Below are 27,139 nucleotides of genomic sequence, written 5' to 3' on the forward strand. Positions count from 1 at the left end.
AATAATGCTTTGTAGATCTCGGGACGTTCTCGTAATTATTTTCGTTTAAAGTTTAGTTCGAAACGTAGGTATATAATGTTTTTCTCTTCGAATTTTGTTTTTTCGTATTTTTTCTTTTTCCTTTTTTTCTTTTCCTTTTTTTCTTCCAATTCCCAAGATACACAGAGAATCACCGTAGACTCGTCACTACGTTCCTTTTTCTTCGTTTTTTTCCTTTTCTTTATGTTCGTTATCCGAGAAACAGTTTAACGGAACGATAACGTAAGTTATACAATCGGTAGGCCCGTTACGTTTTGAAAAACAATAACAGTATCTGCATATATAACACGTGGTAAATATATATATAATATGTATATATACCAATATGTTTACAGTTTTCACGTACACGCGTATGTATACTCAGAGTGAACATGCGGAATCGCGGGAAAATCGAACGCACGCGTGAATCGAGATCTCGCCTCGCGTCCTCGATTTCGCCGTATATTCTGCAGATTCGATTTCAAGAACTCAACAATAGAAACGACGTCCTCTTTGTTCCCCTCAGCTTCACTCGCAAACGAACCCGCCATTCGCACCCATCGATTATAACAGTTTTATCCGTAGAACAGGTAATTTATGAAATGATACTAGTAAAAGTACTATAATCGAGAGATGCCGTTACAACAAAAACTACACTGGCACAATTCTGCGAGTGAAACGGTCCAAGCGTGTAACGTTCCCTCCTTTCCCCGCCGCGAGCATTTGAATTTCCCGCCGACGCGCCCGCTTGGCGTTTCAATCAGCCGAGTTCCCTGTACAGGTAGCGCATAGTCTAAGGTCGTTACTGTACGAGGATATCGCGATCGAAAGCATTGCTCCTTTCACACGAGAAATCATTCGATCATAGTTTTCGCGGTTTGTTCGCGTGGTCAAAGCAAACGGGGGACGAAATTAAATAAAAATTTCGAAAAGCCTGTTCCATTGGGCACGAAGTAAACAGTGTAAAGGTAGCCGGAAGGCTTCCGACAACGAAACTTTTTCACTCCGCGGATATTACGCGTATCGATCATCATGAAATCGTGTTTCTAATCGCACGAATTTTCTGCGCGAACGTGATTATCGATCTGTAGATGCAAAACGTCGCTATTATTTCTTTTAAACAAAATTGTACGCGCAATTCAGGATAATTTACACCGTATACGTTATACCTCTATGCAATCGCGGTGTATACATAGAATATACAGCATACGTTCATGCGCGTACATATGTATATAAATATAGAACTCTAATAAGATTAACAGCTTTGTTGTCTCGTGTAAACGTCTTATCAAACGTGTTTGGAATTGAAATGACGAAAAGGAAACGTAGACTAACGATCGGAGCTCGTACGTGAGAAAGTCATTCAATGCTTCGTCTCGGGATACCTCGAAGAGGACGCGTTTACTCGAAGTCGTACAATTGTTACATCTACGGAAAAATGTATGGTAGATATACGTATATACAAGACGCTACACTCCATGAGAACATATTATTATTTAATACTAAAACCTTTTTTGGTGGTATTTTATTGTTGTTTAGTTTAATAATAGATTATTAATATCTACTAAAGTATTTCCTTTGTTTCATGTTTTTCTTTTTCTCTTCGGTACTCTATTTACTCTATCACACTCTCGCGCTCTCTCTCCCACCCTTTCGCTCTGTCTTTCTCTCTCTCCCTTTCTCTCATATCTATATCTCACTTTTATTCTCGTGCACGATTATTTTTCATCAAATAAAGTCGATCGATTACATCGAGGAGATCGTTGCATCCCATCTCTTTCTCTCTCTCTCTCTCTCTCCCCCTCTCTCTTTCTCTCTCTCTCTTTTCTCCTGCACATCCTTCCGTCTCTTTCCTTCTCTTTTGCTCGTTTTTGTCCAGAAAAATCCTGCATTCTCGTTACGGTACATCGTTCACGGATATCGTTGGAAAATACACGTATATATGTATATATATTATGCAGATGCACGTACGCGCGTATATATACGTATATACACGTATAGTTTGTCGAGTGGGGCGAAAGCGAACGGAATCGAACGGAACGAAAGGAAAAAAATAACGCTTCTGTACATTTGTCGTATCTGCTTAGAACCATTTGGTGTGCATTACCTTTATGCTGGACATCTTTCAACGATCTCTTAGTCCTTCTTGTCGCTGTCATCGGGGTCCTTGAGCGTGTGCCATTGAGCGATAGGACGTCTCGGGGATGCCAACATGTCGGACCAGTGTCTCAACTCTGTTCCGCTCGCGTTGTACCCCAAGACGACCTTCCCAATGGGTTCTGAGGTGCCAATACGATCGTAGTCGACTACCGTGACAACCAATTGCACTTTCTAAACGTGAAATCACGCATTAGCGCATTGTCTCCTCACGGCTTCCTTCTCTCGTTGCCATAACCTCCGAATCGTAACGCCATTTTACCGGAATGCGAAAAACAAGCTCGTCCAAGAGGAAATTATCGATGGATACGAAAACGCGAGTGGGAATGGATGTATTTGAAAATTAGAAAATACTCGACATAGGAAATTATGGATGAAAACGAAAACGTGACAGCGAAAATGGAAGTATTTGACAATTAGAAAATATTCGACATAGGAAATTATCGATGAGAACGAAAACGTGACAACGAGAATGGAAGTATTTGAAAATTTGAAAATACTCGACATAGGAAATTATGGATGAAAATGAAAATGTGATAACGAGAATGGAAGTATTTGAAAATTTGAAAATACTCGACATAGGAAATTATGGATGAAAATGAAAATGTGATAACGAGAATGGAAGTATTTGAAAATTAGAAAATACTCGACATAGGAAATTATGGATGAAAACGAAAACGTGACAGCGAAAATGGAAGTACTTGACAATTAGAAAATATTCGACATAGGAAATTATGGATGAGAACGAAAACGTGACAATGGGAATAAAAATATTTGGCAATTAGAAAATACTCGACATAGGAAATTATGGATGAAAATGAAAATGTGATAACGAGAATGGAAGTATTTGAAAATTTGAAAATACTCGACATAGGAAATTATGGATGAAAACGAAAACGTGACAGCGAAAATGGAAGTATTTGACAATTAGAAAATACTCGACATAGGAAATTATGAATGAAAATGAAAACGTGACAACGAGAATGGAAGTATTTGAAAATTTGAAAATACTCGACATAGGAAATTATGGATGAAAACGAAAACGTGACAATGGGAATAGAAATATTTCGCAATTAGAAAATACTCGACATAGAAAATTATGAATGAAAATGAAAACGTGACAATGGGAATAGAAATATTTGGCAATTAGAAAATACTCGACATAGAAAATTATGAATGAAAATGAAAACGTGACAACGGGAATGGAAGTATTTGACAATTACAAAATACTCGACATAGGGATAGCAAAATTTACGGATTTTAGAAATCGTTTTGGAGATCCAGTCTATAGGTATAAATAAAGAAAAATAGTCGACGTTATGAAATATTATGGGATGGAGAATTTTGGAATAATTTGCGATATGGAGAAAGAATTACACGATGCACGTATGGAGCCAGTAAGCAGAGCTTGTCGGATGAACTTACGTTGGTTTAAAGAGAATGTTCCTTCTTTAGACACGTCTGACCTTCGGTTCAAAGAGCATGCAAAGCGTTTAAGCGTAATTCTTAAGCTCGTGTGAGAGGAGTGAGAGCATTTTACGCGGCAAAGTAAATTACGTAGCAGAGAATATACAATCTATAGTATGCGTTTTACGATCCGGAAGTATGACACTTGAACATTGGTCCCTTCATAAGGTAGCACCTGGTCCCTTCTTAAATAAGCATTAGAAGGTATAAAAGCCGAGTGTGCGCCATTTTAGTTTTATTCCTTTCAAAAATAAAAATCAGAAAGAACTTTCTCGTTTATTTATAACGGCATTGTTTACTCGAGCAAAAATGGCACGCGCTATACAGCTGACACCTTATGGAAGGCTTTTTATTAACGCGTTACACACGGATCATTTGTCCCTGCTTTCAATGACATTGTTTTTACGCAGACCACGGTCAAATCGTCCGTTTGCAACGCGATCTTGGCTATTTACTAAATTCCTTACGTTATAGAGGTACAAAAATAAAGGAAGATAAAGTTATTGTCGTGGTCTTTGTCTAAGGAAATAATTCAAAGAGAAAATATGTGCTAATCAACGTGACAAAGGTAGTAGAAAAATGTTGAAGTATATGCACTGTTACTGGTTTTACCTGTGTCTGTGAACTGTGTCAAACAAACGGGGCGAAATAAACGGTCTGTAATAGAGAGATATTAAAGATACGTACCTGTATCTGCTCGAAGAGTACCTCAAACGTGAAGGATTCGTTGTAATACGGATTAAGAGTGCACTTTTTGATGGACGTTTTCTTCTTCTTCAATCTCTTGCCATTTTGCATCAGAGCGATCTTTACGTAAGGATCCGACAGGCCGCCGACGTCCATTTTCTTCAGATTTTTCGCTTCCAGGATCACCACCGTTAATTTACCAGCGGTGGGCACGTATCGAAGCGAGAAGCAAATGTCACCCAATTTGTTATCCTGTAATTCACCAATTTATATGATCCTCCCTCCACAAAGAACGCAAATATTTAAACGGTACTATCAAAGTCAAACCACTTCTGTCTTTCCTTTCTTTTCAACGAGATTCGTAAATTCCAAATGGAAATTGCATTAAATTCCGTTACGCATTTAACTTATTTTTAACACATCTTTAACCTTTTTGGCACGGTTGAACTTTTGCGCAGGGCTCAACGCGTAACCGATACAGCACTGCAATGCTGTTCTAAAAATTTATAAGGACACGTATCGGTATGTTAAAAAGAGCATCTAATATACTAATAGCAAATGGTATATTTATTTAAATGAGAAGCAACAATTCACAATTGACACTGACATGTCAAAAGCAAAGACTGTATATTCTGTCTGTATATTGTTAACACTGTTATAAAATATTGTAAACGCGAAGAGACTGTGAAACGAAACACATGGAAAGATCATTTAATTGAGACAGTGAGCGAGTGAGCCACTATAGTGGTGCATTGTTCAGAAAGGTGTCATCCACGAAAGGCTCTATAATGACATATCGTGCCTAAGAGGTTAAGGAAAGGTTCAATTTCGTGAATGAACTTTGGTAAAACAACATTCGAGACAATTTACCTGGCCACCCTCGCCCTCGACGCTCTGCAATTCTCTCCATTCCTCGATAGTCTGAGCCAGATCCACTTGGCACAGTGGTACCTTCACTTCGCCTATTTGGTCGTGCTTGGAGAACCTGTCGAAGTCGAAGATCGCGAAGACGAGCGTCTTGTTCATCGCGTCCGCGTATGGCAAGCCCTGAAAAGACAAACGCTTTGACCCTCTATCTGTTTCACGATCTACCTATCTAGGTGGAACCGGGACGAACCTTGAACGTGAAAGTTTCGTTGAAGGCAGGATTGAGCGTTTTCCTGTGCACTTTCGTTTCGAACTTCTTCTTCTTATCTGGCAGGAGGTAAACCTTCACGTAGGGATCAGAGGTGCCACCCATGTCCAAGGCTGGCAGATCCACTGCTTGTATCACCGTCACTGCCAAGCTGTTCGTGTTGAAGTCGTACTCCAGCTGCAAGCGTCGTTCGTCGATATAGTGATCGATTTCGTTAGGTTAAACAAACCTACGAGTAACCCGCGAATTATCCAATTTTCACCTACGCGTCTGCTTACTCTGACAAAGACTTTGCGAACTCGTTTTATCCTGTACTTATACCGTGCTCACCCGAGAAATAAAGATTCGCAGACTCGTTTCTGCGAGGGCTAATTAAGATTGGAACTTGCTCTGTCAGGGAATATCTAGTCATAATCAGAGACACCTAAGTGTCAATTCTCGTTACTGTAGGATGTTTTTAGGATTCTAAGCAGAAGTGTTCCTACGTGAAACAATGCCTTCTAACAGCTAAGTTCCAAGTGCTGTATAGTTTATTACTCGGTGTTCAATCGCGTATTTGTCAGTGTTCTTTATTACTTCAGGTCACGAGGCGTTGGTCGAAAGCCTAATTTAGGTAACGAGGCTTCAACACTTAGAATATGGCTGCCATATGTGCCGCAAATCTGAGCTAGGCCACGTGAACTGGCTTTCTCTGACGCAACCGTGAGGGTGACCCTTCGGAGAGCCTCATCCAAAAGGAGGAGCTTCCTCCATCACTGACCTTGGTGTGTAGGGAGCGTCTTCTTCTTCAGAGGAGATGCTAGCCTTTCGGACACGTTAACCCTTTGCGGACGGGACGGTTCGAAGTTAACCGTACCATGGAGTCTAGTTGCTGTCATGATAGGTATTTCAAATTGTCACTGCACACTTCTGCTTAGTCGCTCTTTTCATCGATAGCACTCAAAAATGTCAAATTCTATACATATCTGACCACAGTGATGCATTTACGTGAGACACATATATATCCTTCGGCTCTGTCAGTTGTTTTCGCCAAACATGACACATATATGAGTTCCTCGGCCAAATTGATGGTTTACGTAGTACGCAAAGGGTTAAAAGGCCCGTGTCTAAAGGTCAGGTTAGTTAGTCAGTCACGAAGTTAGTTACTGAGCTAGTCGTTAGTAAAAATCAGCAAGAGTCAGCGAGTAGTTAGTTTGACAGAATACTGAAGCAGTCGTTAGAATCGGAGTATAGAAGAGTTGGCGTCTATGTAGTCTTCTGAGATATACTTGGTACCACGAAATAAATAATCTTGTCAGACATTCACGGGTTAGTGTCTTCGATTCCATACCTCATTACCATCTTCACCTTGATCCCTGTGTTGCATTAATAGAGTCCAAGATCCTATTAGAACCACAGAGACTCTAATCCTAAGGGTTTCATCCTCTTCCCCTGTCTAAGTTTCCAACGCGATCCACTTTGGTCATTCACGAATTTGGGAAACGAGACGCGAAACTCTGTTTCTCGGGCAAGTATGGCAAGATCGCCGAATTACCTTGTACTGCAGTTTCCCGAGTTTCACTTCGCTCTGCTTGCTCTCGGCTTCGTCCGGCTCCTCCGCGTTGTCGGTCAATTCTTCCATATCCGGCTGGACCTTAACAAATCGAAGTGGATTCCACGAGTGTAGAATGTGCGTCTAATATCTATTTGAAGTCACGGAACACCGAATACGTACCTTGTCTTTGTACGTGGTGCCCAATAGCTGCACGGACTTGAGGTCTACCGCACCCTTCAGCCCTTTCTTCCCGTCCTTGGATCGTCTTTTGCGACAGCATCTTCTGATGCAGCAGAAGCAGATTCCGAGAACTACTACGCCTACGGCTACTCAAGCGTAAAAGGGAAAAAATCGAAAGATCGAATTAAAAAATGGCGGGTTCGACGGATGCACGGGTATTTTTAAATCTGGCGCCTTCTAGCATGCTCGCCGCACCTATTCAAGCGCAGTTCGCAAGCGCGAAAGCGAAAATTTATATTTTTTCTCATTCTTTTCTTTTGTTTTTATTTCGGTGTTATTGCTCTGCCTGTATATTGGATGAGAGTTTCTTTTCTTTTATTACGAATTAGGTATACGTATGTGATATTATATGGTTTGATTATGTGACGTGTTCGAGTGTTCATCGACACTCGACGCAACTGAAACAAAGGAAATTTGCGTGATTAATGTTGTTCGTTTAGGGTACGTGAGGCTAGAGTTATCTGAAAGAGTCGAATGTTTCAGGGGCGACTGTCGTTTAGGTAAAGGGGTGCAGTATGTTTACAGATCGTGTGATTCTTGTACGAATTTCTTTGTAAAATATTCTATATCGTATTTTACTTGCGTTCTGCTTGAATCTAGAAACTTGTACACGCTACTGTGATATTTAATAACTGACGGATCACTTGGTGTTTATTTTCGGCTAAATAATATTATTTTAAATTTTAATCCCCGTAGTTTGGAAATTTGTCGATAAAATTAGGAGAAGTCTGTTTTCAAACGTTCAATTGATATTTTATAAAAGAATCTGTGATTGAACTATGCTAATAAATTCATTCCAGCAAGAGATCCATAGAGTTTACGTATTCTAAGGAGAGATCGTTCCTAAAAATCTCAATTGTCACATATTTCTGGGAGTACAAGCTTGGCGGTGAACCTGTCGTCGTTCAAACAACAATGAAATCGCGATCTAATCTTGCTTTTACCTATTAGAATCGCTACGAGTCCCCATGTTGGTATTCCCGTTTCCTCCGCGAGCTTCTTGCCGAGGTTCTCCACTTGGGTCTCAAAGTTCTTCCCTGCACTTTCGGTCACCACTTCCGCCTCCGTGGCTGCGAAACGCGAGCAACGTTAATCACCGTGAAAAGCCTGGCGATCTCTATCGCGAGGATAGAGCAGAGAACGGTTCCAGGAGTCGTTTACCTTCTTTTATATCCATCTCCGTGACCAGAAGATTTTCCGACGTCGAGGCGGGCACCTCTTCCACCGGCTGTGGCTCTTCCGGCAGCTTCTCCGCTTCTCTTTTGATGACAGGCATTTTCTGTGACAAACAAACGAAAGAAACATTTTAATACAATTCTCCGACCTCGTAAATATTCGTCAGATTAATATTTTCACTGCCACGCAATTTTTATATGGTACGTTCAGGGGGCCACGATAAAATTTCCATTATTCTTAGGATATAATGATGAATTATCAAACAATATTGCAAAAAAAAAGAAAGATGGAAATTATTAATATTCTCTATTCAGAGTTCTCTATTTATTTACATTGTTCAAATATTCAAAAATGGTTAGAATAAAACAAATATAAATTTAAATAATTAGTATCGCTGGACACTGATGATCAGCATGGCAGTCAAGTGTTAACAGGACTGATACATTGTCCAGATAATGATCAATCAAGGTGCTCGCTATTTTTTAATCTCGATATACGTATCTAGTACTCTATAAAAATTCAATAAGTATAGTTGTGGTTGTTTTACAGTCTTCAGTTAAAAACAAATTTGATTTGGAAAAGAAGAAAAGTCTGATGTATTAATCGTCTATTCGTTAGATCTATGGATCGACAGATGATGATCTATGACAATGTATACATGGAATGACCCGTGTAATATCGCGTGTTGTTATTGCCATAATCGTTACCGTCACTGTCTTGCGTGTAACAGTGTATCGGGTATATTCAGGTGCGAAGAAATTCGGAGTATGAAAACTGCAAACAGTAATAAACTAGGAACGTTATCGCAACCAGCATGTTACCGCATTTTGGTAATCGTTATTTCTACATGGCGAGTTACCGCACCGATAAATGCAACCGATGCTTCCGGGTCAGATATGCAGCCTGCATATCAGTACGATTGGAAAAAAAGCGAGAAATTAGTATGGTAATATTATATTTCTTTTTTTCTTATGTATTTATACTGAATATTCGCGTGTAGAAAATGAATTGCGTGTTTGTAACTGTATAAACATATATATCGTTTAATCATCGTTATCGTTCCTAACCTCCAATACTTTAGTAACAGGTTCAGTTAAGATGGGATTTAGTACATGTATTTTTGTTTTTGTATAAACATATTATGTATAACTGTATAAACATATATATCGTTTAATCATCGTTATCGTTCCTAACCTTCAATATTTTAGTAACAGGTTCAGTTAAGATGGAAGTTAGTACATGTATTTTTGTTTCTGATTTTCATTTTTGTAGAAAATGAATTGCGTGTCTGTAACTGCATAAACATATGTATCGTTTAATCTTCGTTATCGTTCCTAACCTCCAATATTTTAGTAACAGGTTCAGTTAAGATGGGATTTAGTACGTATATTTTTGTTTCTGATTTTTATTTTTGTAGAAAATGTAACGCATGTTTGTAACTGTATAAGCATATATGTCGTTTAGTCACCGTTACCGTTCCTAACCTCCAATATTTTAGTAACAGGTTCAGTTAAGATGGAAGTTAGTGTATGTATTTTTGTTTCTGATTTTCACTTCTGTAGAAAATGAATTGCGTGTCTGTAAAGTTTAATCTTCGTTATCGTTCCTAACCTCCAATATTTTAGTAACAATTTCAGTTAAGATGGAATTTAGTATATAATATAGGTCTTTTTGTCCCTGATTTTGATTTATAAATTTATAATGAAATATTATTGATTTAATTTCGATAAACTTGATAAGGATATTGTTTTGGATAGGTTGGTATAGATTGTTTAGATTATAGATATTTTTGCAAGTGACTCTTCTTCATGACCTTTACAATTTTTAAAGGTTAACTTCTTCAGAAATACTGGTAAACACATGCAGGTTAATTTTTATTAAATTGTGATTGTTATAAGTGAAAACAAAATTAGAATCAGTTAGAGAACTATTCACTTTAGTTTCACCAATCCCTCGACAATAAAATGAAAATCTCGTCACTGCTAATAGTGATTTATTCTACTTTATAATCATTGTTTCGAAGTCATTGGAACCTTAAGAAAAATTCATCTCTGAAGAGATTTCATGAAATTAACGTACCTCCTGACTGTTTCTATACTTTCGATTCTTAATTTCGACTCAAAATTTTCGTTTGAAAATTCGATAAACGAGTCCAACAACGTCGGTTTTAATGCATCTATTTTTTAAACTGTGTCATGGACTCCGATCGAGAAAAACAAGCTTCTTCCGTGTGGCAGCGAAATTCTTTCATGCGAAATTCACCATCGATATAAAGCTCGCAGTGGAAACAACGGGAGAGCTTGAATTCCGTTCTCGCCTGAAATTCTTTTTCAAAGTTGCGTCGCTTTTTTCAGGCGGGTTGAAAATCCGGTTAGCCGTAAGCACGTTTCCTGTAGTAAAATTCAGAAGCTCGAAGAAAAGTCGACGGAATAAATTAAGCTCGTTTTCTTAATTCTTGCTGGTTTGTCGGTTTAAAGATTCGGTGGAAACAACGTTCTCTCGGCGGTACGAACTTTCATTTTAATTAGGATTTCTCGAATTTACCTTAGATTTTTAAGTTTCATTAAAATGTCTTTTAGTTTGACTTCAAAGTTTCGGAATTTAACGTGAATTTTTTGTCCTAATTTCGACTCACGTTTCTCGACGTATTTACGATTCTTTAAGCCTTCTTTCGGGTCTTTAATTTTCTCAAAGGTTTCTTTTTCCAGCTTAATTATGTTGATCGCACGTTCGTTTGTGTTTTTCTTTTTTATTTTTCCCTTTTATAAATTCGTCGCGGTAAAATTTCCCGATATTTCTTAATATTTTAGTTTGGGGAAAGTGGAGAAAAATTGCGCGATATTTACGCCTATTCGTAAGTCTCCTTGGGAGTTTGATGTAGTGTTGTACTTTTTCCAGCAGCCTTCTTTTACCAGTGAAATGACAAGTACAATTGACACACTTCGGTTAAATGTCACAGACAGATGTTGTTAGTATCGATTGGATGCTTTGTTAGTTCTGTTGAATTTGTTAACGTTTGTGTAACTAGTTTTCCAACGTTTAATAATCGAAACGAAACCTGAATTGCATTTCATTTATTCATTTTATAAATCATTGTTAATACTCACGGTCAGCTACGTTTGACAAATATATTTCTGGTCGATATATCTTATTTGTTACTTTTGTTACCGAATAAATTATTTTCCTCGCGAATTTTCACCGGAATTTCGAAACGTGAAATTTTCCGAATTTATTCGTCACCCTGTTAAAGTTTTACTTCAACTTCACTGATAAATCACTCGTATTACACACGCGTGGATTAAAATGGGACAGGAAATTTATTTCAATTCGTACACATTTTGAACATGCAAGATAAAAGCACACGTGCATTGGTAAATATGCGAGAAAATTTAGGAAAAGGAATTATTTATAAATATTCCAGGAATCATACCAGGTATAATTTATGGGACACTAAACGTCATATTTTTTGATTATCGTAGAACTGAATCACAGAGCCGTATCACGAAACCGGATCCAATGCTTTCAGTGTTTCTGTGACCACTGCGAGGTTTTACAATCAACACTGTGCTTCCGTATTCGTAGATTAAGTTCGCATGCGTATCGTGGTTACTGGCATGATTTTTAACATTCGGGCTACATAATATTCATAATGTCAAACACGAAACCGTTCAAGATATTTTTCAAAATTTTCGTCCTTGGATATTTGCTATTTATAACAAATCAGCAGACTATTCTCATTTTTAGTAACTTTAGTAATTTATTAAAATTTATTAACAATTACCGTCATTTTTCGTACTTCAAACAAGAAAATTTCCATTTTCGCGATGAACTAAAAGTAGCAAATAGGAATACAGTTAGAGAGCGAAGAAATAAGCAAATTTCATTCGTTTCATTGGCAAAATATGATTACCATAATTGCAGAAATTGCGAGAAAATATTTAACGATAATTTAATCAGAAATGGAGTATAAGGAATAATAAATGGAACGAAGGAAAATGAGGATGAAAGAGATAGTTTGGCAATATATTAGAAAGAAAGATTCGTAATGAGTTTCAATTATCAATTATATCATCGGTAACTTCGTTTCTTATTCATAGATTGATTGCACTGGGCTTGCAAACATCGCGTGCATTAACTCTATAACGACCTCTGCCGCTTCCGGGTTCTATTTTCCTGCCTCTCTCTCTCAGAGTCGAACGCATGCAGCTGATTTTTAATTAGTAAATGTAAAAACGTCTGTCGGCAGGTTTTTGCAGCGAGCATTTATTCCGAGCTTTTTGATACAGAGTTCGTTCCAGAAAGTTATTTGAAATCCGGGATATCGCGAAAAGATGAAAGTTTGTGGAAAATTTGCGGTAACTGGAAAATTGCACGAACAGAAGGTCTCCGGTGTAACGTCGAATCCATTTTCACATTTTTATCAACTTCTAATTACTTCTCTTTAATTCGTACATTGCATTTCAGTCTCATATACTTTTCACGATTTTCAAAAAAAAAAAAAAAAAAAACAAAAAACGACGTAGGAGTTCCTGTGATAAGGACTGATATACGATAGGTAGATATTATTTTCGATTATTTAAAATTCCTTTAATTCTTCATTTCCTCATTTTTATCAATTTTTAATCATTTTTCGTTAATTTGTATATTGCATTTCAATTGTGTATATTTATCACTATTTTTTGAAAGAAAGGTTCAATGATGCTGGTTATTAGATGAGCTCGATAAATAACACAATTAGTAGATATTATTTTCGATTATTTAAAATTCTTTTAATTCTTCATTTTCTCATTTTTATCAATTTTTAATTATTTCTCGTTAATTCGTACATCGCATTTCAATGGCGTATATTTTTCACGATTTTCTGAAAAGATGATGGTGGTTATTAAATGATCCAGATAAATAATACGAATGGTAGATATTATTTTCGTTCATTTGTAATCTTCTCGTTTATTTAAAATTTTTTTAATTCTTCATTTTCAAATGCTTATCTATTTTTAATTACTTCTCGTTAATTCGTACATTGCATTTCAATGGTGTATACTTTTCACGATTTTTCCCCCAAAAAGATACAACGATACTGGTTATTAGATGAGCTAGATAAATAATACAATTAGTAGGTATTATTTTCGATTATTTAAAATTCTTTTAATTCTTCATTTTCTCATTTTTATTAATTTTTAATTATTTCTCGTTAATTCGTACATCGCATTTCAATGGCGTATACTTTTCACGATTTTCTGAAAAGATGATGGTGGTTATTAAATGATCCAGATAAATAATACGAATGGTAGATATTATTTTCGTTCATTTGTAATCTTCTCGTTTATTTAAAATTTTTTTAATTCTTCATTTTCAAATGCTTATCTATTTTTAATTACTTCTCGTTAATTCGTACATTGCATTTCAATGGTGTATACTTTTCACGATTTTTCCCCCAAAAAGATACAACGATACTGGTTATTAGATGAGCTAGATAAATAATACAATTAGTAGGTATTATTTTCGATTATTTAAAATTCTTTTAATTCTTCATTTTCTCATTTTTATCAATTCCTAATTACATCTCGTTAATTCGAATACATCGCATTTCAATCACGTATACTCTCCGCAATTTTCAGAAAAGATGATACAATGCTGCTCGTTATTAGATGATCCAGACAGATAATACGATCGATTATTTGTATTAATTTGCAATCAATGCCTATTCTTCGTATTCCTCGGCATCCCTTTTGAATCTCTGCGTTTGGGAAAAATCCAGGAACACGAGTTTATCGACGAACGTCGTTGTAAATGATCCTTGGCTCAATCAATCCTAACAAGTTCGCGTTTAACCCCGACGAGTGTTTGTTCAGTCCACTCTTGTCTGTCCCCGGAAGTGCAGAACCATCTGTATTTCCCTATACTCGCTTTCATTTTTATTGCGCATGCATTCGCGTGTGTGTCGAACATGTGGGAAAGCATGCAGCGAAACGTGTAGCGAAATCGTAGAAGATACGATCTCTGGTGACTGTGACATTGTTCGAGTGGCCTTCGGTGACCAATTGACTTTGGTCCAACTATACTCCAAACTTTCTTCGTCCTTGCACCACTAACTGCGATCGTCTCGAATCGTCTTTAGCACGCCTGTATTTGTCTTTCATTACTCGTCTTCCCTCCTTGGGTCCCTAGATAAGATATAAAGGGATTCGAATCTCGTTTAAATCCCTGCAGAACGTTCCATTCGATTCTTAAAATTAAAATCTACCTAAAGATAAAACTAATTCCATAATTCCATTCTCAAAACGATAGGGTTTGGAAAAGTTTCGTAGGTCTGAATAATTTCTATTATTTTCAGAGAGCAAGGAATCCTTTTAAATCTCACGCTATTCTAGAATATTACCATTAAAAATATTACTAGAAGTATATCAAGAGTAATAACTAAAATTTATGATCGGTATGGCGAAAAATTCGACAGAAAAATTGACACATATGTTTTAACACGTTGACTGTCATGGTGGTCATCAGTGACAGGCGCTTGTCTCCTCAGTGGAGCAATGGTGGTCACCAGTGCCAAGTGATACTAATTTTTTAAATTTATATTTGTTTCCTTCTAGCCAATTTTTAAATATTTGAAGTCCCTAAATAAACAGAGAAGTTTGTATAGAAGATACGAATAATTTCCAAAATTTTATTTTTGCCATATCGTTTGATAATTCGTCGTTATATTCCAAGAATAATGGAAATTTTATTCTGGCCCCTTGAGCCATTTACCGGATAAAAAGTAGGTGGCACTCAAAATGTTAAAAGATACATGAAAATATAAATCGTCGACTCTAGGAAATATCCAGATAATAGAAGATCGGGTGACACAGGAATAAAATCGAGTTGGCTGTATTATTAGCTCGACGAAAACCCTTAAATATCAGCTCGAGGAGGAACTTAATGGACCAAAACTTATTCGTAGGTTCCACAGTAGCGGATCCAAGGGGAGGAAGACTCGTTGGCGCCCCATCCGTGAAAATAAAATGGCGACACGCCAGCAGGGTAACAACGAAATTCCTCCTCGAAATGTCACCTTGAACTGACTTCGAGGACATAAAGGAGAATCGCGTGGGCGTGCACGAAAGGGAAAGAAGAGAGCAGGGATTGGGATGAAGATTATGGCATTCGAAAGAAGAGATGATCGGCTGGCCGAAAAGGAAGCAGGAAGGAAAGCGAGATCGTGCAGGGTATACAGCCGGGAATTATTTTAGCCCACAGGCCTGTTCGTGTCGCGATAACTTTCTCCACCTCCACTTTTACCTATCTACGGCTATCATCTCTGCCCCTTCGGCCAACTTCGCGTTGCATTTACGCCACTGTGTACGTTTCGCGGAATGTATTCGCGTTCCATAAATCCTGTTTCATACCAAATACGCGCGTTGTTTCCCCTTATTTTTAGCACGCTGCCCTTTCCGAAGTTAAAAATGGACGCTCGCTGTAGGCTTCAGATACGCCTAACGTTGGTTATAATAAAATATACAGAAAAAATTGGTCGCGATATCGAATTTTAAAATTGTCGAAACTTTGTTGGATTATTCGAGGTCACTGGGATGTTCGATTCCGTTAACCCTGTGGCGAGCTTAAGCTTAGAGACTCGATAGTGCGAAGGCTGCAGGCATTACGAATTTGATACCCGAAGAAGGTTAGGTTAGGATAGTCGGGATTCGTGAAACTCGAGAATGAGTTAAGATCTTGAGCAGTGCCTTTCACGATGAAAGAGAGATTATCGAGAATAATTGATCATAATCGACGAAGAGGTATAATCGGTGATACAGGACTTATGAAAATTCCAATAGAGTAGAAGAATCCGAACACTTCTCTGCCCTAGTGTGTACTTGGATACATCTCTCCGTTACATAACCTAGAATCAATAACCGGGAGTGAATCTTGCCAGACGAAAAATTCGAAAACAAGGAGTTGAGCAGGTCGATAACGAATTTCCTCATTAACGGGGGAAAATTAGATTTTGGAAATTTGCTAATGGATCATTGCATCCCGTTTACCACTCACGGTATTAACCCTTTGCACTTGGCCATCTTTTAGTTACAGAAACATAGTGATTCCAGGACTTTCTGCAATAAGGTAGACGATATTTTCAAAACGGTAAATAAGAAGTGCAAATTAATTGTAAGACGTAGAATTATTTTACGCGTCGTTTGGCCATTTTAAATTGGAGATATTAATTAACAAAGATCTTTGGAATCTGATTAAATGGCTATTGAGAGTCGCAAAGGGTTAATACGTTGAGTGTTACGTCAGTTCCAGGGGACTGATAGTAGACTCTTCGTTTAGACGACGTGTATTCTAGGGACTGACAACGAACTTTTGGTCGACATCGGTGCATGAGACCGGCATTGTCAAGGATTAAATCGTTAATGACAATTAACTCTTTGCACTCGACGATTTTTTGGCTAAAGAAGAGTAGGAGTTCAAAGATTTTCCGTTATAAAATTAACGATAATGATAGTTACATTATCTTAAATTTAACATATTAATTACTATCGACCTCCCAAATTTTATCGAATGGCGACTGAAGGGTGCCAATTGAGTTTCAAGGGTTAATATATTGTAAAAACTAAATTCCCTCTACTGAAGTAAATCTTTTCACTTCCATGGCTTTTTCTGACTCTTCTTTTGGTCTCTTGGTGATCGCCATTTTGTCTTTCTAGCATTCCCTACCCCATTATCTTCTGTTTATAATTTGTATATTTGTGCATTGACTGTACCATGTACAAATTCTCACAATCCAAACGACATAGTGAAAGAAAGTAATCTTCTTTTCATATTCTTCAGCATATTTGATCCCTAGTGCTCTCTAGCTCCAGTCTGAGAGAAAATTATAGCAAAATCGACGCTCGTGCAATTAGCTCGACTGGATTCACCTGTATCTCTAAAAATGATCTCGCTGTCTCTATTAGCACTCGCTCTTGCGTGCTAGTAAAAGAGAATTTTTCTTTTCCAGATATTTAAATTTATACACGACCGTGCATTTTATTCGCAAAGGCTGCAACGAAGCCCGAGTCGAAATTACATCGGCGAAACTCAATTTCGACCCGCCCGCCTCTCAAAGTTCCAGTTCAGGTCGTTAAAAGTCACAAGCAGCATGATTCCTCGTACTTTCACGGTTCGGGAGCCGCGGAAACTTTTTCTCGTATCGTCTAATCAGGGTCGTTAAGCGGTTAATACTGCACGGTGCGTATCACGGCTATCGGTTACGTCAGCGTTCCCGATGACGTAGCGCGGAAGCATCGAGGTCGTGGAGGCTCGTTGCAGGGAAATCAGATTCGCTTCGAACGCGGCAGGATAATACCCTGGAAAGGATGGAAAACGAGAGAAATCGCTGGGCGTGGCGCAGCTCGTCACTGTCTGACATCGATAAGGTTTTGCTACTTGCCCCGAAGGCTCTTCCGCTCTCGGGCCCCCTAGTCACTTCCTGTTGTGTCACAGGTGCAGTCGTTGCACTTGCGCGCCGAGATTAATAGCGTTACGTCACTGAATACTGGACAGGGGAGACGTGTCGCTGCTCTGACACGGTGAATATTACCGGAATTCAGTGTCATTATCGTGGAATGTCGATCGGGAAAATTGGAGTTGATGAACTTTCGCTTTGCAGCCGGGTCAAACTCGTTTTCGTGAGCATCTGTGCACGAGTGGACGCGATTCGCTGGAAACAGGCTAGGTTGAGTGAAATTCAGACACTGTTGACGAAAATGAAGCTGCTAGTTCGATGGCTGAATGTTTCTTAACCTCTTGGTTACTGTGGGCGCCTATAGGCGCTTAGAAATTTGGCGTTTGTGACACGGAGGGCGCTTATAGACTCTCGGCGTAGTTTAGCTTTCTGACACGGAGGGCGCATGTTTTCACAAAAATGGCGCACATCGTAACTCAATTCCTGTCGTATGGTACGGCCATTGCGTATCAAAATCTGCCGCAGTCAAGGGGTTAATGATAAATAGACGGATGGATGACATCAATGATTGGTGATCTATCGAGGAACAGGTTGCCTTGGAATTAGATTATTTGGATAATTAGTTAATTAGATTCATTTTTGTACCGTGTATTTTTGCATTTTGTTTTTAGTATTGTAACGACCCTCATTCACACCCTCGTCACTAGATGGATTCCGACTTCGAGGACTTGCGAGAAAGTCCTCGGAAAATCTCCAATTATTATATATAAAATTTCCTGATCTTCCAATATTATCCCGGTCCAAGGCAGGGTCTGCTAGGGTAACCTTATCGATGAGTCCACTAGCAGGCCCGAGACTAAATGCATCCCTTCATTTTCCTTTCATCCCTTTTAGCTACACGAGGATACCTGCGACTAGCTCGACTTTCAACAACCATGGGGGAGAACCCCTACAGTAGTGTCCTTTTGTATGACAAGTTAGGCTGAACATCAGCGAGGGTCTTAGCCCGTTGTTCGTTAGTTGACGAGGGTCGATGAGTAGTCGTGGAAAACATTATTCAGGCGAAATAACAATGGCCGACGAGTGGCAATATGTAATAGTATATGGCGTATAATTTTTCTGCATGTGTTGCATTTTTCTCAGCTTCGACATAGATTGATAACATGTCTATCTCTTCTTCTTTAGAATACTTCATTATGGAGTGACAATTCACCCTATCAGAATAAATACGTAACAGAGACTAAATGGTACATAAGAACAGTAGTTGAACTATTTTCAAATGTGCGGATTTCGCAATAGGTAGGAGAGCAAGAATTATCAACACAGAAAATGCAATATTGCGTGATGTAAACAGTTATCACATTGAATTCATAATATTGACAAGTCACTAACATTAAAATTAAAATATCCCCTAAATTAATGATTTTTTAACGTAAATAGGTTAACCCTTTGCACTCGACGATATTTTCGTTACAGAAACATTGTAATTCGAAGACTTTCTGCCATAAAGCCGACGATATTTTCAAATAAGAAGTGCAAATTAATTGTAAGACTTAGAATTATTTTACCTCGATATTCCACGCGTTGTTGGGCAATTTTAAATTCGAGATATTAATTAACAACGATCTTTAGAATCTGATTAAATGGCGACTGAGAGTTGCTTCTCCAGTGCAAAAGGTTAATACCTTTTTGTGAAGAATATGAAAAAGCAGAAAATATGTGATTCCATTTTAAAAAATATTAATGATCTTCATATGTCCTTTAGACGTCCAATTACAAAGAAACTAGTACCATCAGAATATGCCTCTCTCAAAACCATTCCATTTCATCTGAAACCTTTTTCAGATGAATAATAATGACGTATAATATATTTAGATGGCAATATGTGGTGACCCACCCTGTATAAATAACGACAGCAGGACGAACGGAGACGATACATGCTAATTTAAATTAAATATTAAAATAAGCGTTTAAAGCCTTCAATAGAAGCTTCCAGGATTTTCTCGCAGTCCTCTCACGTTTTCGTTAATATCGCATAAATGCACGAATGCTATAGATATTTCGATCATTAGTGAAGGGGTTTGGAATTTAGGGATTACGATTGAAAAGCTTCATTTTTGCACGTGCGCTTTCATATTTCGTTTCGAACGATATTCAGTGAAACAATTTAAATGATACTTTTTGAATTATTATATTCGGGAATGATATTCGCATTTCGTTGGAATTTGGCCCATCGCTTTCGCGATATTTCTATATTGGTTGATTTTAATTTCGTTTCACGATATTCCCGTTTATTTCGAATTTCCATTCGCAAGTATAATCTACGTTTGTGTTCCAACTACAAATAATTGACTTCGACAAATGTTTCATTTCATTTACCCTCCAATTTTTTCTCTTTCATCTCGCTCTTCTATTCATTTGCTATTAATATTCCCATTTGTCTTCCGTTTTACCGATTTAATGTTTACGAGCTTGCCGGGCTAATGGGTGTATCGAAAATGCCAAAGCACGGTCATCGAGCGACTCCGTTTCTCTTAACAAAAATTTTCATGAAAATTTCCATCTGCTTTATACCACTCACTCTTCGATATCCATCTATTTACCTAAACTCGTATTTCCACATTTCCCTTCCCAGCGACAAACAAAATCCCGCTCTCTCTGATATTAGAAAAAAGAAGAAAAATTTCCAGCACGGAAAAATCAGCCACGTCATTCAAACTCGCGGAAAGTCTCGATTGAAAAGGCCTATTTCCTCGAATAAATCGCGGAAAGAGTATCCAATATGGCGGCTAGGTAGGCAGCAAAGGGGACTAAGTGGTGGGAAAAATGAGATTGCAGGTTGGCGAATTCTCCATTTTGCTGGCTCGTAATTCCGACATTGGCCTCCAATAAAATTCGATAACGCGATAACGGAGGCGCAACTATTCGCAGGCCGACAAAATAATCGTTATCGTCGCGGCGACGATAAATTGACGTCAGACACGCGTCACCCACGCACGCAATAGTTCTCCGCGTTCGCCGCAAGCCGGCAGCCATTCTCGAGAACAAAGGACCCGATGGATGTTGCCTTATTTTTCTCCTTTTCCATCCACCCTTCGTCTTTCTTTTTCGTTGAATTTTACTTCATTGTCTCCAGTTTCAAGGATAATCCCGCCTGGCTACCGGTCTACTAGACGTTCGAATAAGCCGTGGTACACCGTGGAAATACGGATGTACGTGCCGCTGCTTCCTCTTAATTAACTTAATTATGAGAGGCAGGCGCGGCGCAACGAAAGCTCGGAAATCTGCCACGGGAAAATTCTTCGTCGGGATTAAAACCGTAAAAACGGACTATGGTTTATAGCGTAGGGGATTTCGTTGCTTCGTATTTTACCAGCCTGTTCGACATTTTGGATAAGCCACGGTGGTAATCGGAGTCTTGATTTATCAGAGGTGTCTCGGGTTTGGAGTTGGTGGGGCACAGGTGCGTGATAGGGTGTCCTAAATTTATAGAAAGGATAAATTATTATGAGGAGATTATAAATTCATGGTAAATCGGTTCGAAAATGATTTGGTTAGACAAATTATAAATTGATCGTAATAATTGCTTTCGTAATCATTCGGTTGAGAAATTGTAAATTAATTACAATTTAATAATCCAACAATAATTTGATTGGATAAATTGGTAATTGATTTAAAAGTAATTTGTTCGGGGAATTATAAATGGACTAGAAATTGGCTTAATTGACAGTCGATGGTAAATAGGAATTGCTGGAAAGGATTGGCACTAAATTCGTATTGTTTAATTTCTCTTGTAACTTTCTTTTCGACTAATCGTTGATTTATTGTTTCAATCAGCTTGGAATATTATATTGTATATAGTATTATTATAATAGAAAAGAAACAATAGCTTTGATATGTTAAATGATTATTTATTGTACCGATTATTATTATTATATCATCATCGTTATTATTTGTTTGTTATTTCCAAATGTGTGATAAATAATAAAACGTGAAATCCTAATATTATTATATTATATATAATACTATAATAATATAATAATATTAGGATTTTATGTTATGTTATTTACCACACGTTTGGAAATAACAAACAAATACGTGATATAATAATAATAATAGGTAGAATAAATTATCATTTAACATATCAAAGCTATTGCTTCTTCTCTATATACATATGTATATATACATATGTAGCATGTGACTTAACATGTTTCTTCAGGAATTATTCGACTTCCCATACAAGGATTCTTCTAACCAAGACCTAATTCCCAAAATCGAATAAAATAACGTTATTTATTAATATTAACAATATTATTCTTCATTAATATCTTGGATATTAATGTTGACATTGCTGTAGCATCATACATATCTCCTATAATATCTCCTATATAGTATACCAGCGTATAGTAAATCATTCAGACAAATTAAGGAAAATTACCACGTTGCTGAAACACGGGGACTAATTCCCAAAATATGAAAAGCCACGATTAATGTACCGAACCCCAAAAAAATAATCGAGAATTGCAGTCCACTGCTGCCATCTTCAATTATAATTCCCTTCGCGGAACAGCAAACACGCATCAAGTGATTCTCGTATTCGTAATATCGTACGTTCTTCCCTCAAGTCGTAAACAATCCCCGTTTCCACGAAGCCGACGAAAGTATGCACAACCACTGGGAAAGCGAGAAAATCAGCCCTCTCTCGACTTATACCGTGTAAAAACGATAACAAAGAGACACGAAGAAGCAGCACAAACGAGGAACAACGGAGGTACAAAGAATCCGTGTAATGGTATTCCTGCTTTATTTATCCAGGCTGGTTTAAGGATGTTTGAGAATGTTTGCTCGAAAGGTAATTGGAATAGAATATTTCCAACGGGGCAGGAATATATGCATATAATCGAGACGTTGATGGAACGGTGGTATTGTTTATCGGCACACGTGAGGAGAAATCGTCTAATATATACTGTAATATGCAGAATCGATAGCTAACTTGGCACCGTGGAAAATAAGGATGCGTGGGCGTTGCAGCGACTTAACGCGTGTCCCTCCGATGAACATAAATTACTTGGCCTGCAATCGTGTCTTCGATCTTATTGCGGTTCTTAAAAATCGGTCGAAAGATCGCCACACGTATCGAAGCGTCTCGTGCAAGTGAATCGATAATTGCCATCTTGCGTCAACCGCGCATACCTGTTTGCCTTGTGCAAACAAACCATTTACATTGTAAATTTGATCCGTTTAGAACGAGCAGCACGCATCGTTTGTTCAAATGAACAGCGTATTAATCTTCGATCGAGATAGACTTTGTCGAATTCCGCGAAACGAGATAAATCTATTTATATATATATAATTAACGGGTAGTCCGATTAGTATACATTTGCAGATTTAACAAGTTCTACACGGAGGACATTGCATATAATAAACGTTACATATCAAATACGAACGAAGAAGCGACAGTATAAATTAGACATATTTAAATAACAGTTTATGAAAGGAATTGACCGATCCAGTGAAGAAATCTAGCTCGAAACTGGTCCTTTCTGCGAGTTCGCGAATTCGGTTTACAGGGTCGGTATTGGCGTATCTGGAAGTATATTTGCAAGGCAGGAATGATCGCGATGACCTCAGTGATCTAGCAGGCGAATAAAAGTTGATAGAGGAAAGTAGCTCAGAACAGTTAATGACGTCATTAATTAATTTAAATAGGAATAGCAGATCGAGAATCGCCCTACGAGCTTTAAGAGATTTCAGGTTTAGTCTTTTTAAGATTGGTTCATAATCGTGATCGGTAAAGTCCATTCTGTGCCCGGATTTATAAGCTGCAAACCTTGGAAATTTATGTTGAATTCTTTCTATGCTAATTTTATATTTAATGAGATTAGAAGATCATATTGTGGAGGCATATTCGAGACGTGATCTCACGAGATTGCAATGGAGTAGTTCGATGCATTGGATATTATTGAAGTCTGTAGCACAGTGTTTTACAAATCCAAGGGTACTGTTTAATTGATAATGAGGAGAGAAGTTAAGCCCGGATGTGAAACGGACACCTAAATCTCGCATTTCCGATACAGGATGCGAGGAAACACCACTGGTCTTTTAATCAAATTCGATAGGGAATACTCTCCTACATGAACGCATAACACGATATTTATCACAATTAAGAGACATTCCATTTATGCGATACCAGTGCTCCGCACTCCAAAAATCCCAATAACAAATAATAAATAAATAATCAATTTCTTCTCTCGAAAATTTGCCGAGCATTCCTTCATCAAGACGTTTATTAAGATCGGAGTGTTATTCGGAAATTTATTCGCTCTGTTATTCCTCTCTCCTTTTTCGACCACTTTTATTACGAAATTCGCAATTTGCATGAAATTTATGTACACTTCTGGTAGAAAATTGTAATAAATCCTCGTTGAAACAATTTCTATTCAGATTCCGCTTTCACCATCTCCATAATTTCACTGGGAATATCATCTCCATCGTAATTCAACGTAATTCATCCTATCCGAGAGGAGCGAGATCAAACAACTGAAAAATGCAGGGAGAAATATAAAAGGAATATTCTACAATCACTGGCTAATGAAAGTAACAACGGAGCATCTACTTGTAGCCTTTCAATTCCGATAATGGGATCTGTTTTGATAACGATATTATATTCAAATTAATTAAAGTTGTTATTAATCCCGTTAATACCAACATTTTCTCTAACATCGTTATATCAAGAGACCAAATTATTACAGGAGAAGGAACAATCGAGTCTTTTGTCAGTGTTCCATGGTGGATCAAGGAAAACATAGTTATGGTCTTACAACAGTCTGGTCTTTAGGATCAACATAATTCGGCATCAGAATTTTCCCAAAATTTAATTTCGACGCGACAGTCAGATAAAATAATTAATCCCGAAAAAATTTAGAATTTCTTTGAAATTTCTTTGAAATTTCCCTCAAATTTCTCACCTTTCAAATAAATTGCATTCTTGCAAACGATTTCTCGTCGAACATTCAATTTTTTGGCAATAGTATCTCTTCGTTTAAAAACCAGATCTTAATCCTTTGCACTCCTATAGTTACACTCAACGTTTTTTGATTCCTTATTTGGCAAACAAGAAAACAGAAAATAAGCAACTACTTGAATTACTTAAATTCGAAACATAAATTACAACATTGTTTGAGACCTATATTTAACACTAGATTTACGGAACCCGTCAATTTGATGGATGGGTTGCTCCAATTATACGATGGTAACAGATTTAGTTAACTTATATTAAGATTGTTAATATTATAATTGCTTTATAAATTAAGTTAATCGTTAAAAAAGAGACACTTGGTTTCCTTTACCTGTCAATTTGACAGGTGTCGAATATGTAGAAATAGATATACAGATAGAGTCCGTAAACCTAGTGTTAATATAATCGATAATCAAAATTCTTTAAAATAAACAGTAATCGAGGAACTGTCCTGTGAAGTAAATTTCAAAGTACTTAAAATAGTATGAAGTTGCTGGTAACAAAATTGCAAAAATAATTCAGAGTGCAAAGGGTTAAATCTCCAAGCAAATTGTTCATATCGGCTATATAGGCATTTGTACCATAGGTAACCCATATTCTTTCTCTCTCTAACAAACTGATAAATTGTTATTTTCTGTTTATACACTAGTAGGTTCTACTACCCGTAAATTATTATTAAATAAATAAATAAATTTCCATTTCTTTGTTTCAGCGAGTTAAGTTTCCCATCTCGAATATCTCAAGAATACAAAGTAACGATTCTCGAAGATGAGAGGGAATCACGCATAGCGAATCAGTCTCCATCTTCAATGAGACATTCCTCCTCGGAATCCAGCGATCACTTTGCCGGAACGGGGATTACGCAAGGAGATATTAGAAGGACGCTAGAAAATATCGCTGTACCCAGGGTGCAACATTTCACAGAGAAGATTCGTGTAGCCTGCCTCGGCTAAGTGCGTTACGAATTTTAATGGCGGAGCTTGCACCCTTCTTGCATTGCAGACGCGTGGGTGCGAAGGGGTGTCGTGTTACCGGGGTCTCACGTGTCGCTCAACCCTCTGGGGATCGGCAAACCACTTAGTCGTAATGATAGTTTCTCGCCGTGATCACGACTAGTGTCTGAAGTTTCGGAGCAACTGCATCGATTTCTTAACAATCGCTCGTTTAACCGTTGCTCGCCGGCCTTCTAGTGCTTCTTAATCGAGACCACCCCGCTTCCAGCGCGAGCTGATCCTTTGTAAGGTCGTTGACCAGGCTGAATTTCGTTCTAGATTTTTGTAACCCAGTCATGTTCTTCTTTCGCGTTCCATGAGCTTGGAAAAGCATTACCTTGGTACGGAAATATTCTTTGACCGATGAAGCTAGACCGTGGAAATATTCTTTAATTATTGTATTGTAATATTTTGTATTGTATTTTATTGTATTATATTGCAATTCTTGCTAGTTTTCACCTTTGAAAATTCGGAGAGTTGATGCAGAGTTGGTGAAATTTTAATTGCATTTCCAGTTCGATGGCAGGGGATTTACGTGACATTAATTTTGCAAAATCTTTTCGAATGTACACCTCGTGGTTGCAAAGAATTCTCTATTTTTTGTTCCCCGTTCGTGGGAGTTTGAACGATGCATGTGACATTTGTAAAACCCTGATCGGATTTAAAATGTTAGGTATAAATATTTCCTGTATGTAGCTTTTCACGTGGGTTACCTGATACCTTTCAGTCGTATTCAAACCTTAAAGTTTAAAGCTACTACTTGCAATCGAAAATATAATTCTCTCTTTAAAAAATTATTTATAACGAACGAAACAGCTGTTCTCCTATTTGTTCGTGGAACGTGGAGTTACACGAGGTTAAATTTCGTTTGAACGTTTCCTTAGAATAGCCAAGTAAAGAATAACAGTGCAATATGTTGATAACATATTACTTAATAACGTAATATTTCTCTCTATTACTCCCACGATTTTTATATGGTCTTCCATTTGATCCCATATTCTCGAAAAAGAAAAAGAAAAAAAGTAGGAAACATAAGGAAAACAGTATAATATCTGCATGACAAAATAACATGGCACTTTTTTCTCTTACTCTCACGATCTTCGTATAATCTTTCATTTGACTCCACGTTCTCCCCACCCCCAAAAAATAAGAAAAAAAATTCTTCCAACATTTATCACGATAATTATCAGCTCATTATTTGTCATTTTCGTCACTGGCGGATCCTCGAGGTACTTGAACCGCCAAGAAGAGGAGCTGGAAGGTATAGGACTTGGCTCTGAGGGGG

General features: G+C 37.6%; 1 protein-coding gene across 4 annotated transcripts in view; it reads right to left on the minus strand.

The window, feature by feature from the left end:
- Positions 1 to 23: 23 nt before the first annotated feature.
- Positions 24 to 27,139, minus strand: part of Syt1 (synaptotagmin 1) — a 47,027-nt gene continuing 19,911 nt past the window's right edge. For 2 of the 4 annotated variants that reach the window (XM_017908218.1, XM_017908216.1), the window contains exons 2-9: positions 8,400 to 8,517; positions 8,183 to 8,308; positions 7,179 to 7,324; positions 6,999 to 7,097; positions 5,447 to 5,641; positions 5,200 to 5,376; positions 4,330 to 4,581; positions 24 to 2,349 (exon numbers count right to left, since the gene is read on the minus strand). In XM_017908218.1, the coding sequence (XP_017763707.1) occupies positions 2,155 to 2,349; positions 4,330 to 4,581; positions 5,200 to 5,376; positions 5,447 to 5,641; positions 6,999 to 7,097; positions 7,179 to 7,324; positions 8,183 to 8,308; positions 8,400 to 8,514 (1,305 nt within the window). In that variant the 5' untranslated portion in view covers positions 8,515 to 8,517 and the 3' untranslated portion in view covers positions 24 to 2,154. Of the gene's footprint in view, positions 2,350 to 4,329; positions 4,582 to 5,199; positions 5,377 to 5,446; positions 5,642 to 6,998; positions 7,098 to 7,178; positions 7,325 to 8,182; positions 8,309 to 8,399; positions 8,518 to 11,844; positions 11,941 to 27,139 lie in introns of those variants that run through there. The other 2 variants (XM_017908217.1, XM_017908219.1) reach the window with 2 other exon arrangements.

The sequence above is a fragment of the Eufriesea mexicana genome, unplaced genomic scaffold, assembly GCF_001483705.2.
Source record: "Eufriesea mexicana isolate 0111107269 unplaced genomic scaffold, ASM148370v2 scaffold10264, whole genome shotgun sequence".
NCBI lineage: Eukaryota > Metazoa > Arthropoda > Insecta > Hymenoptera > Apidae > Eufriesea > Eufriesea mexicana.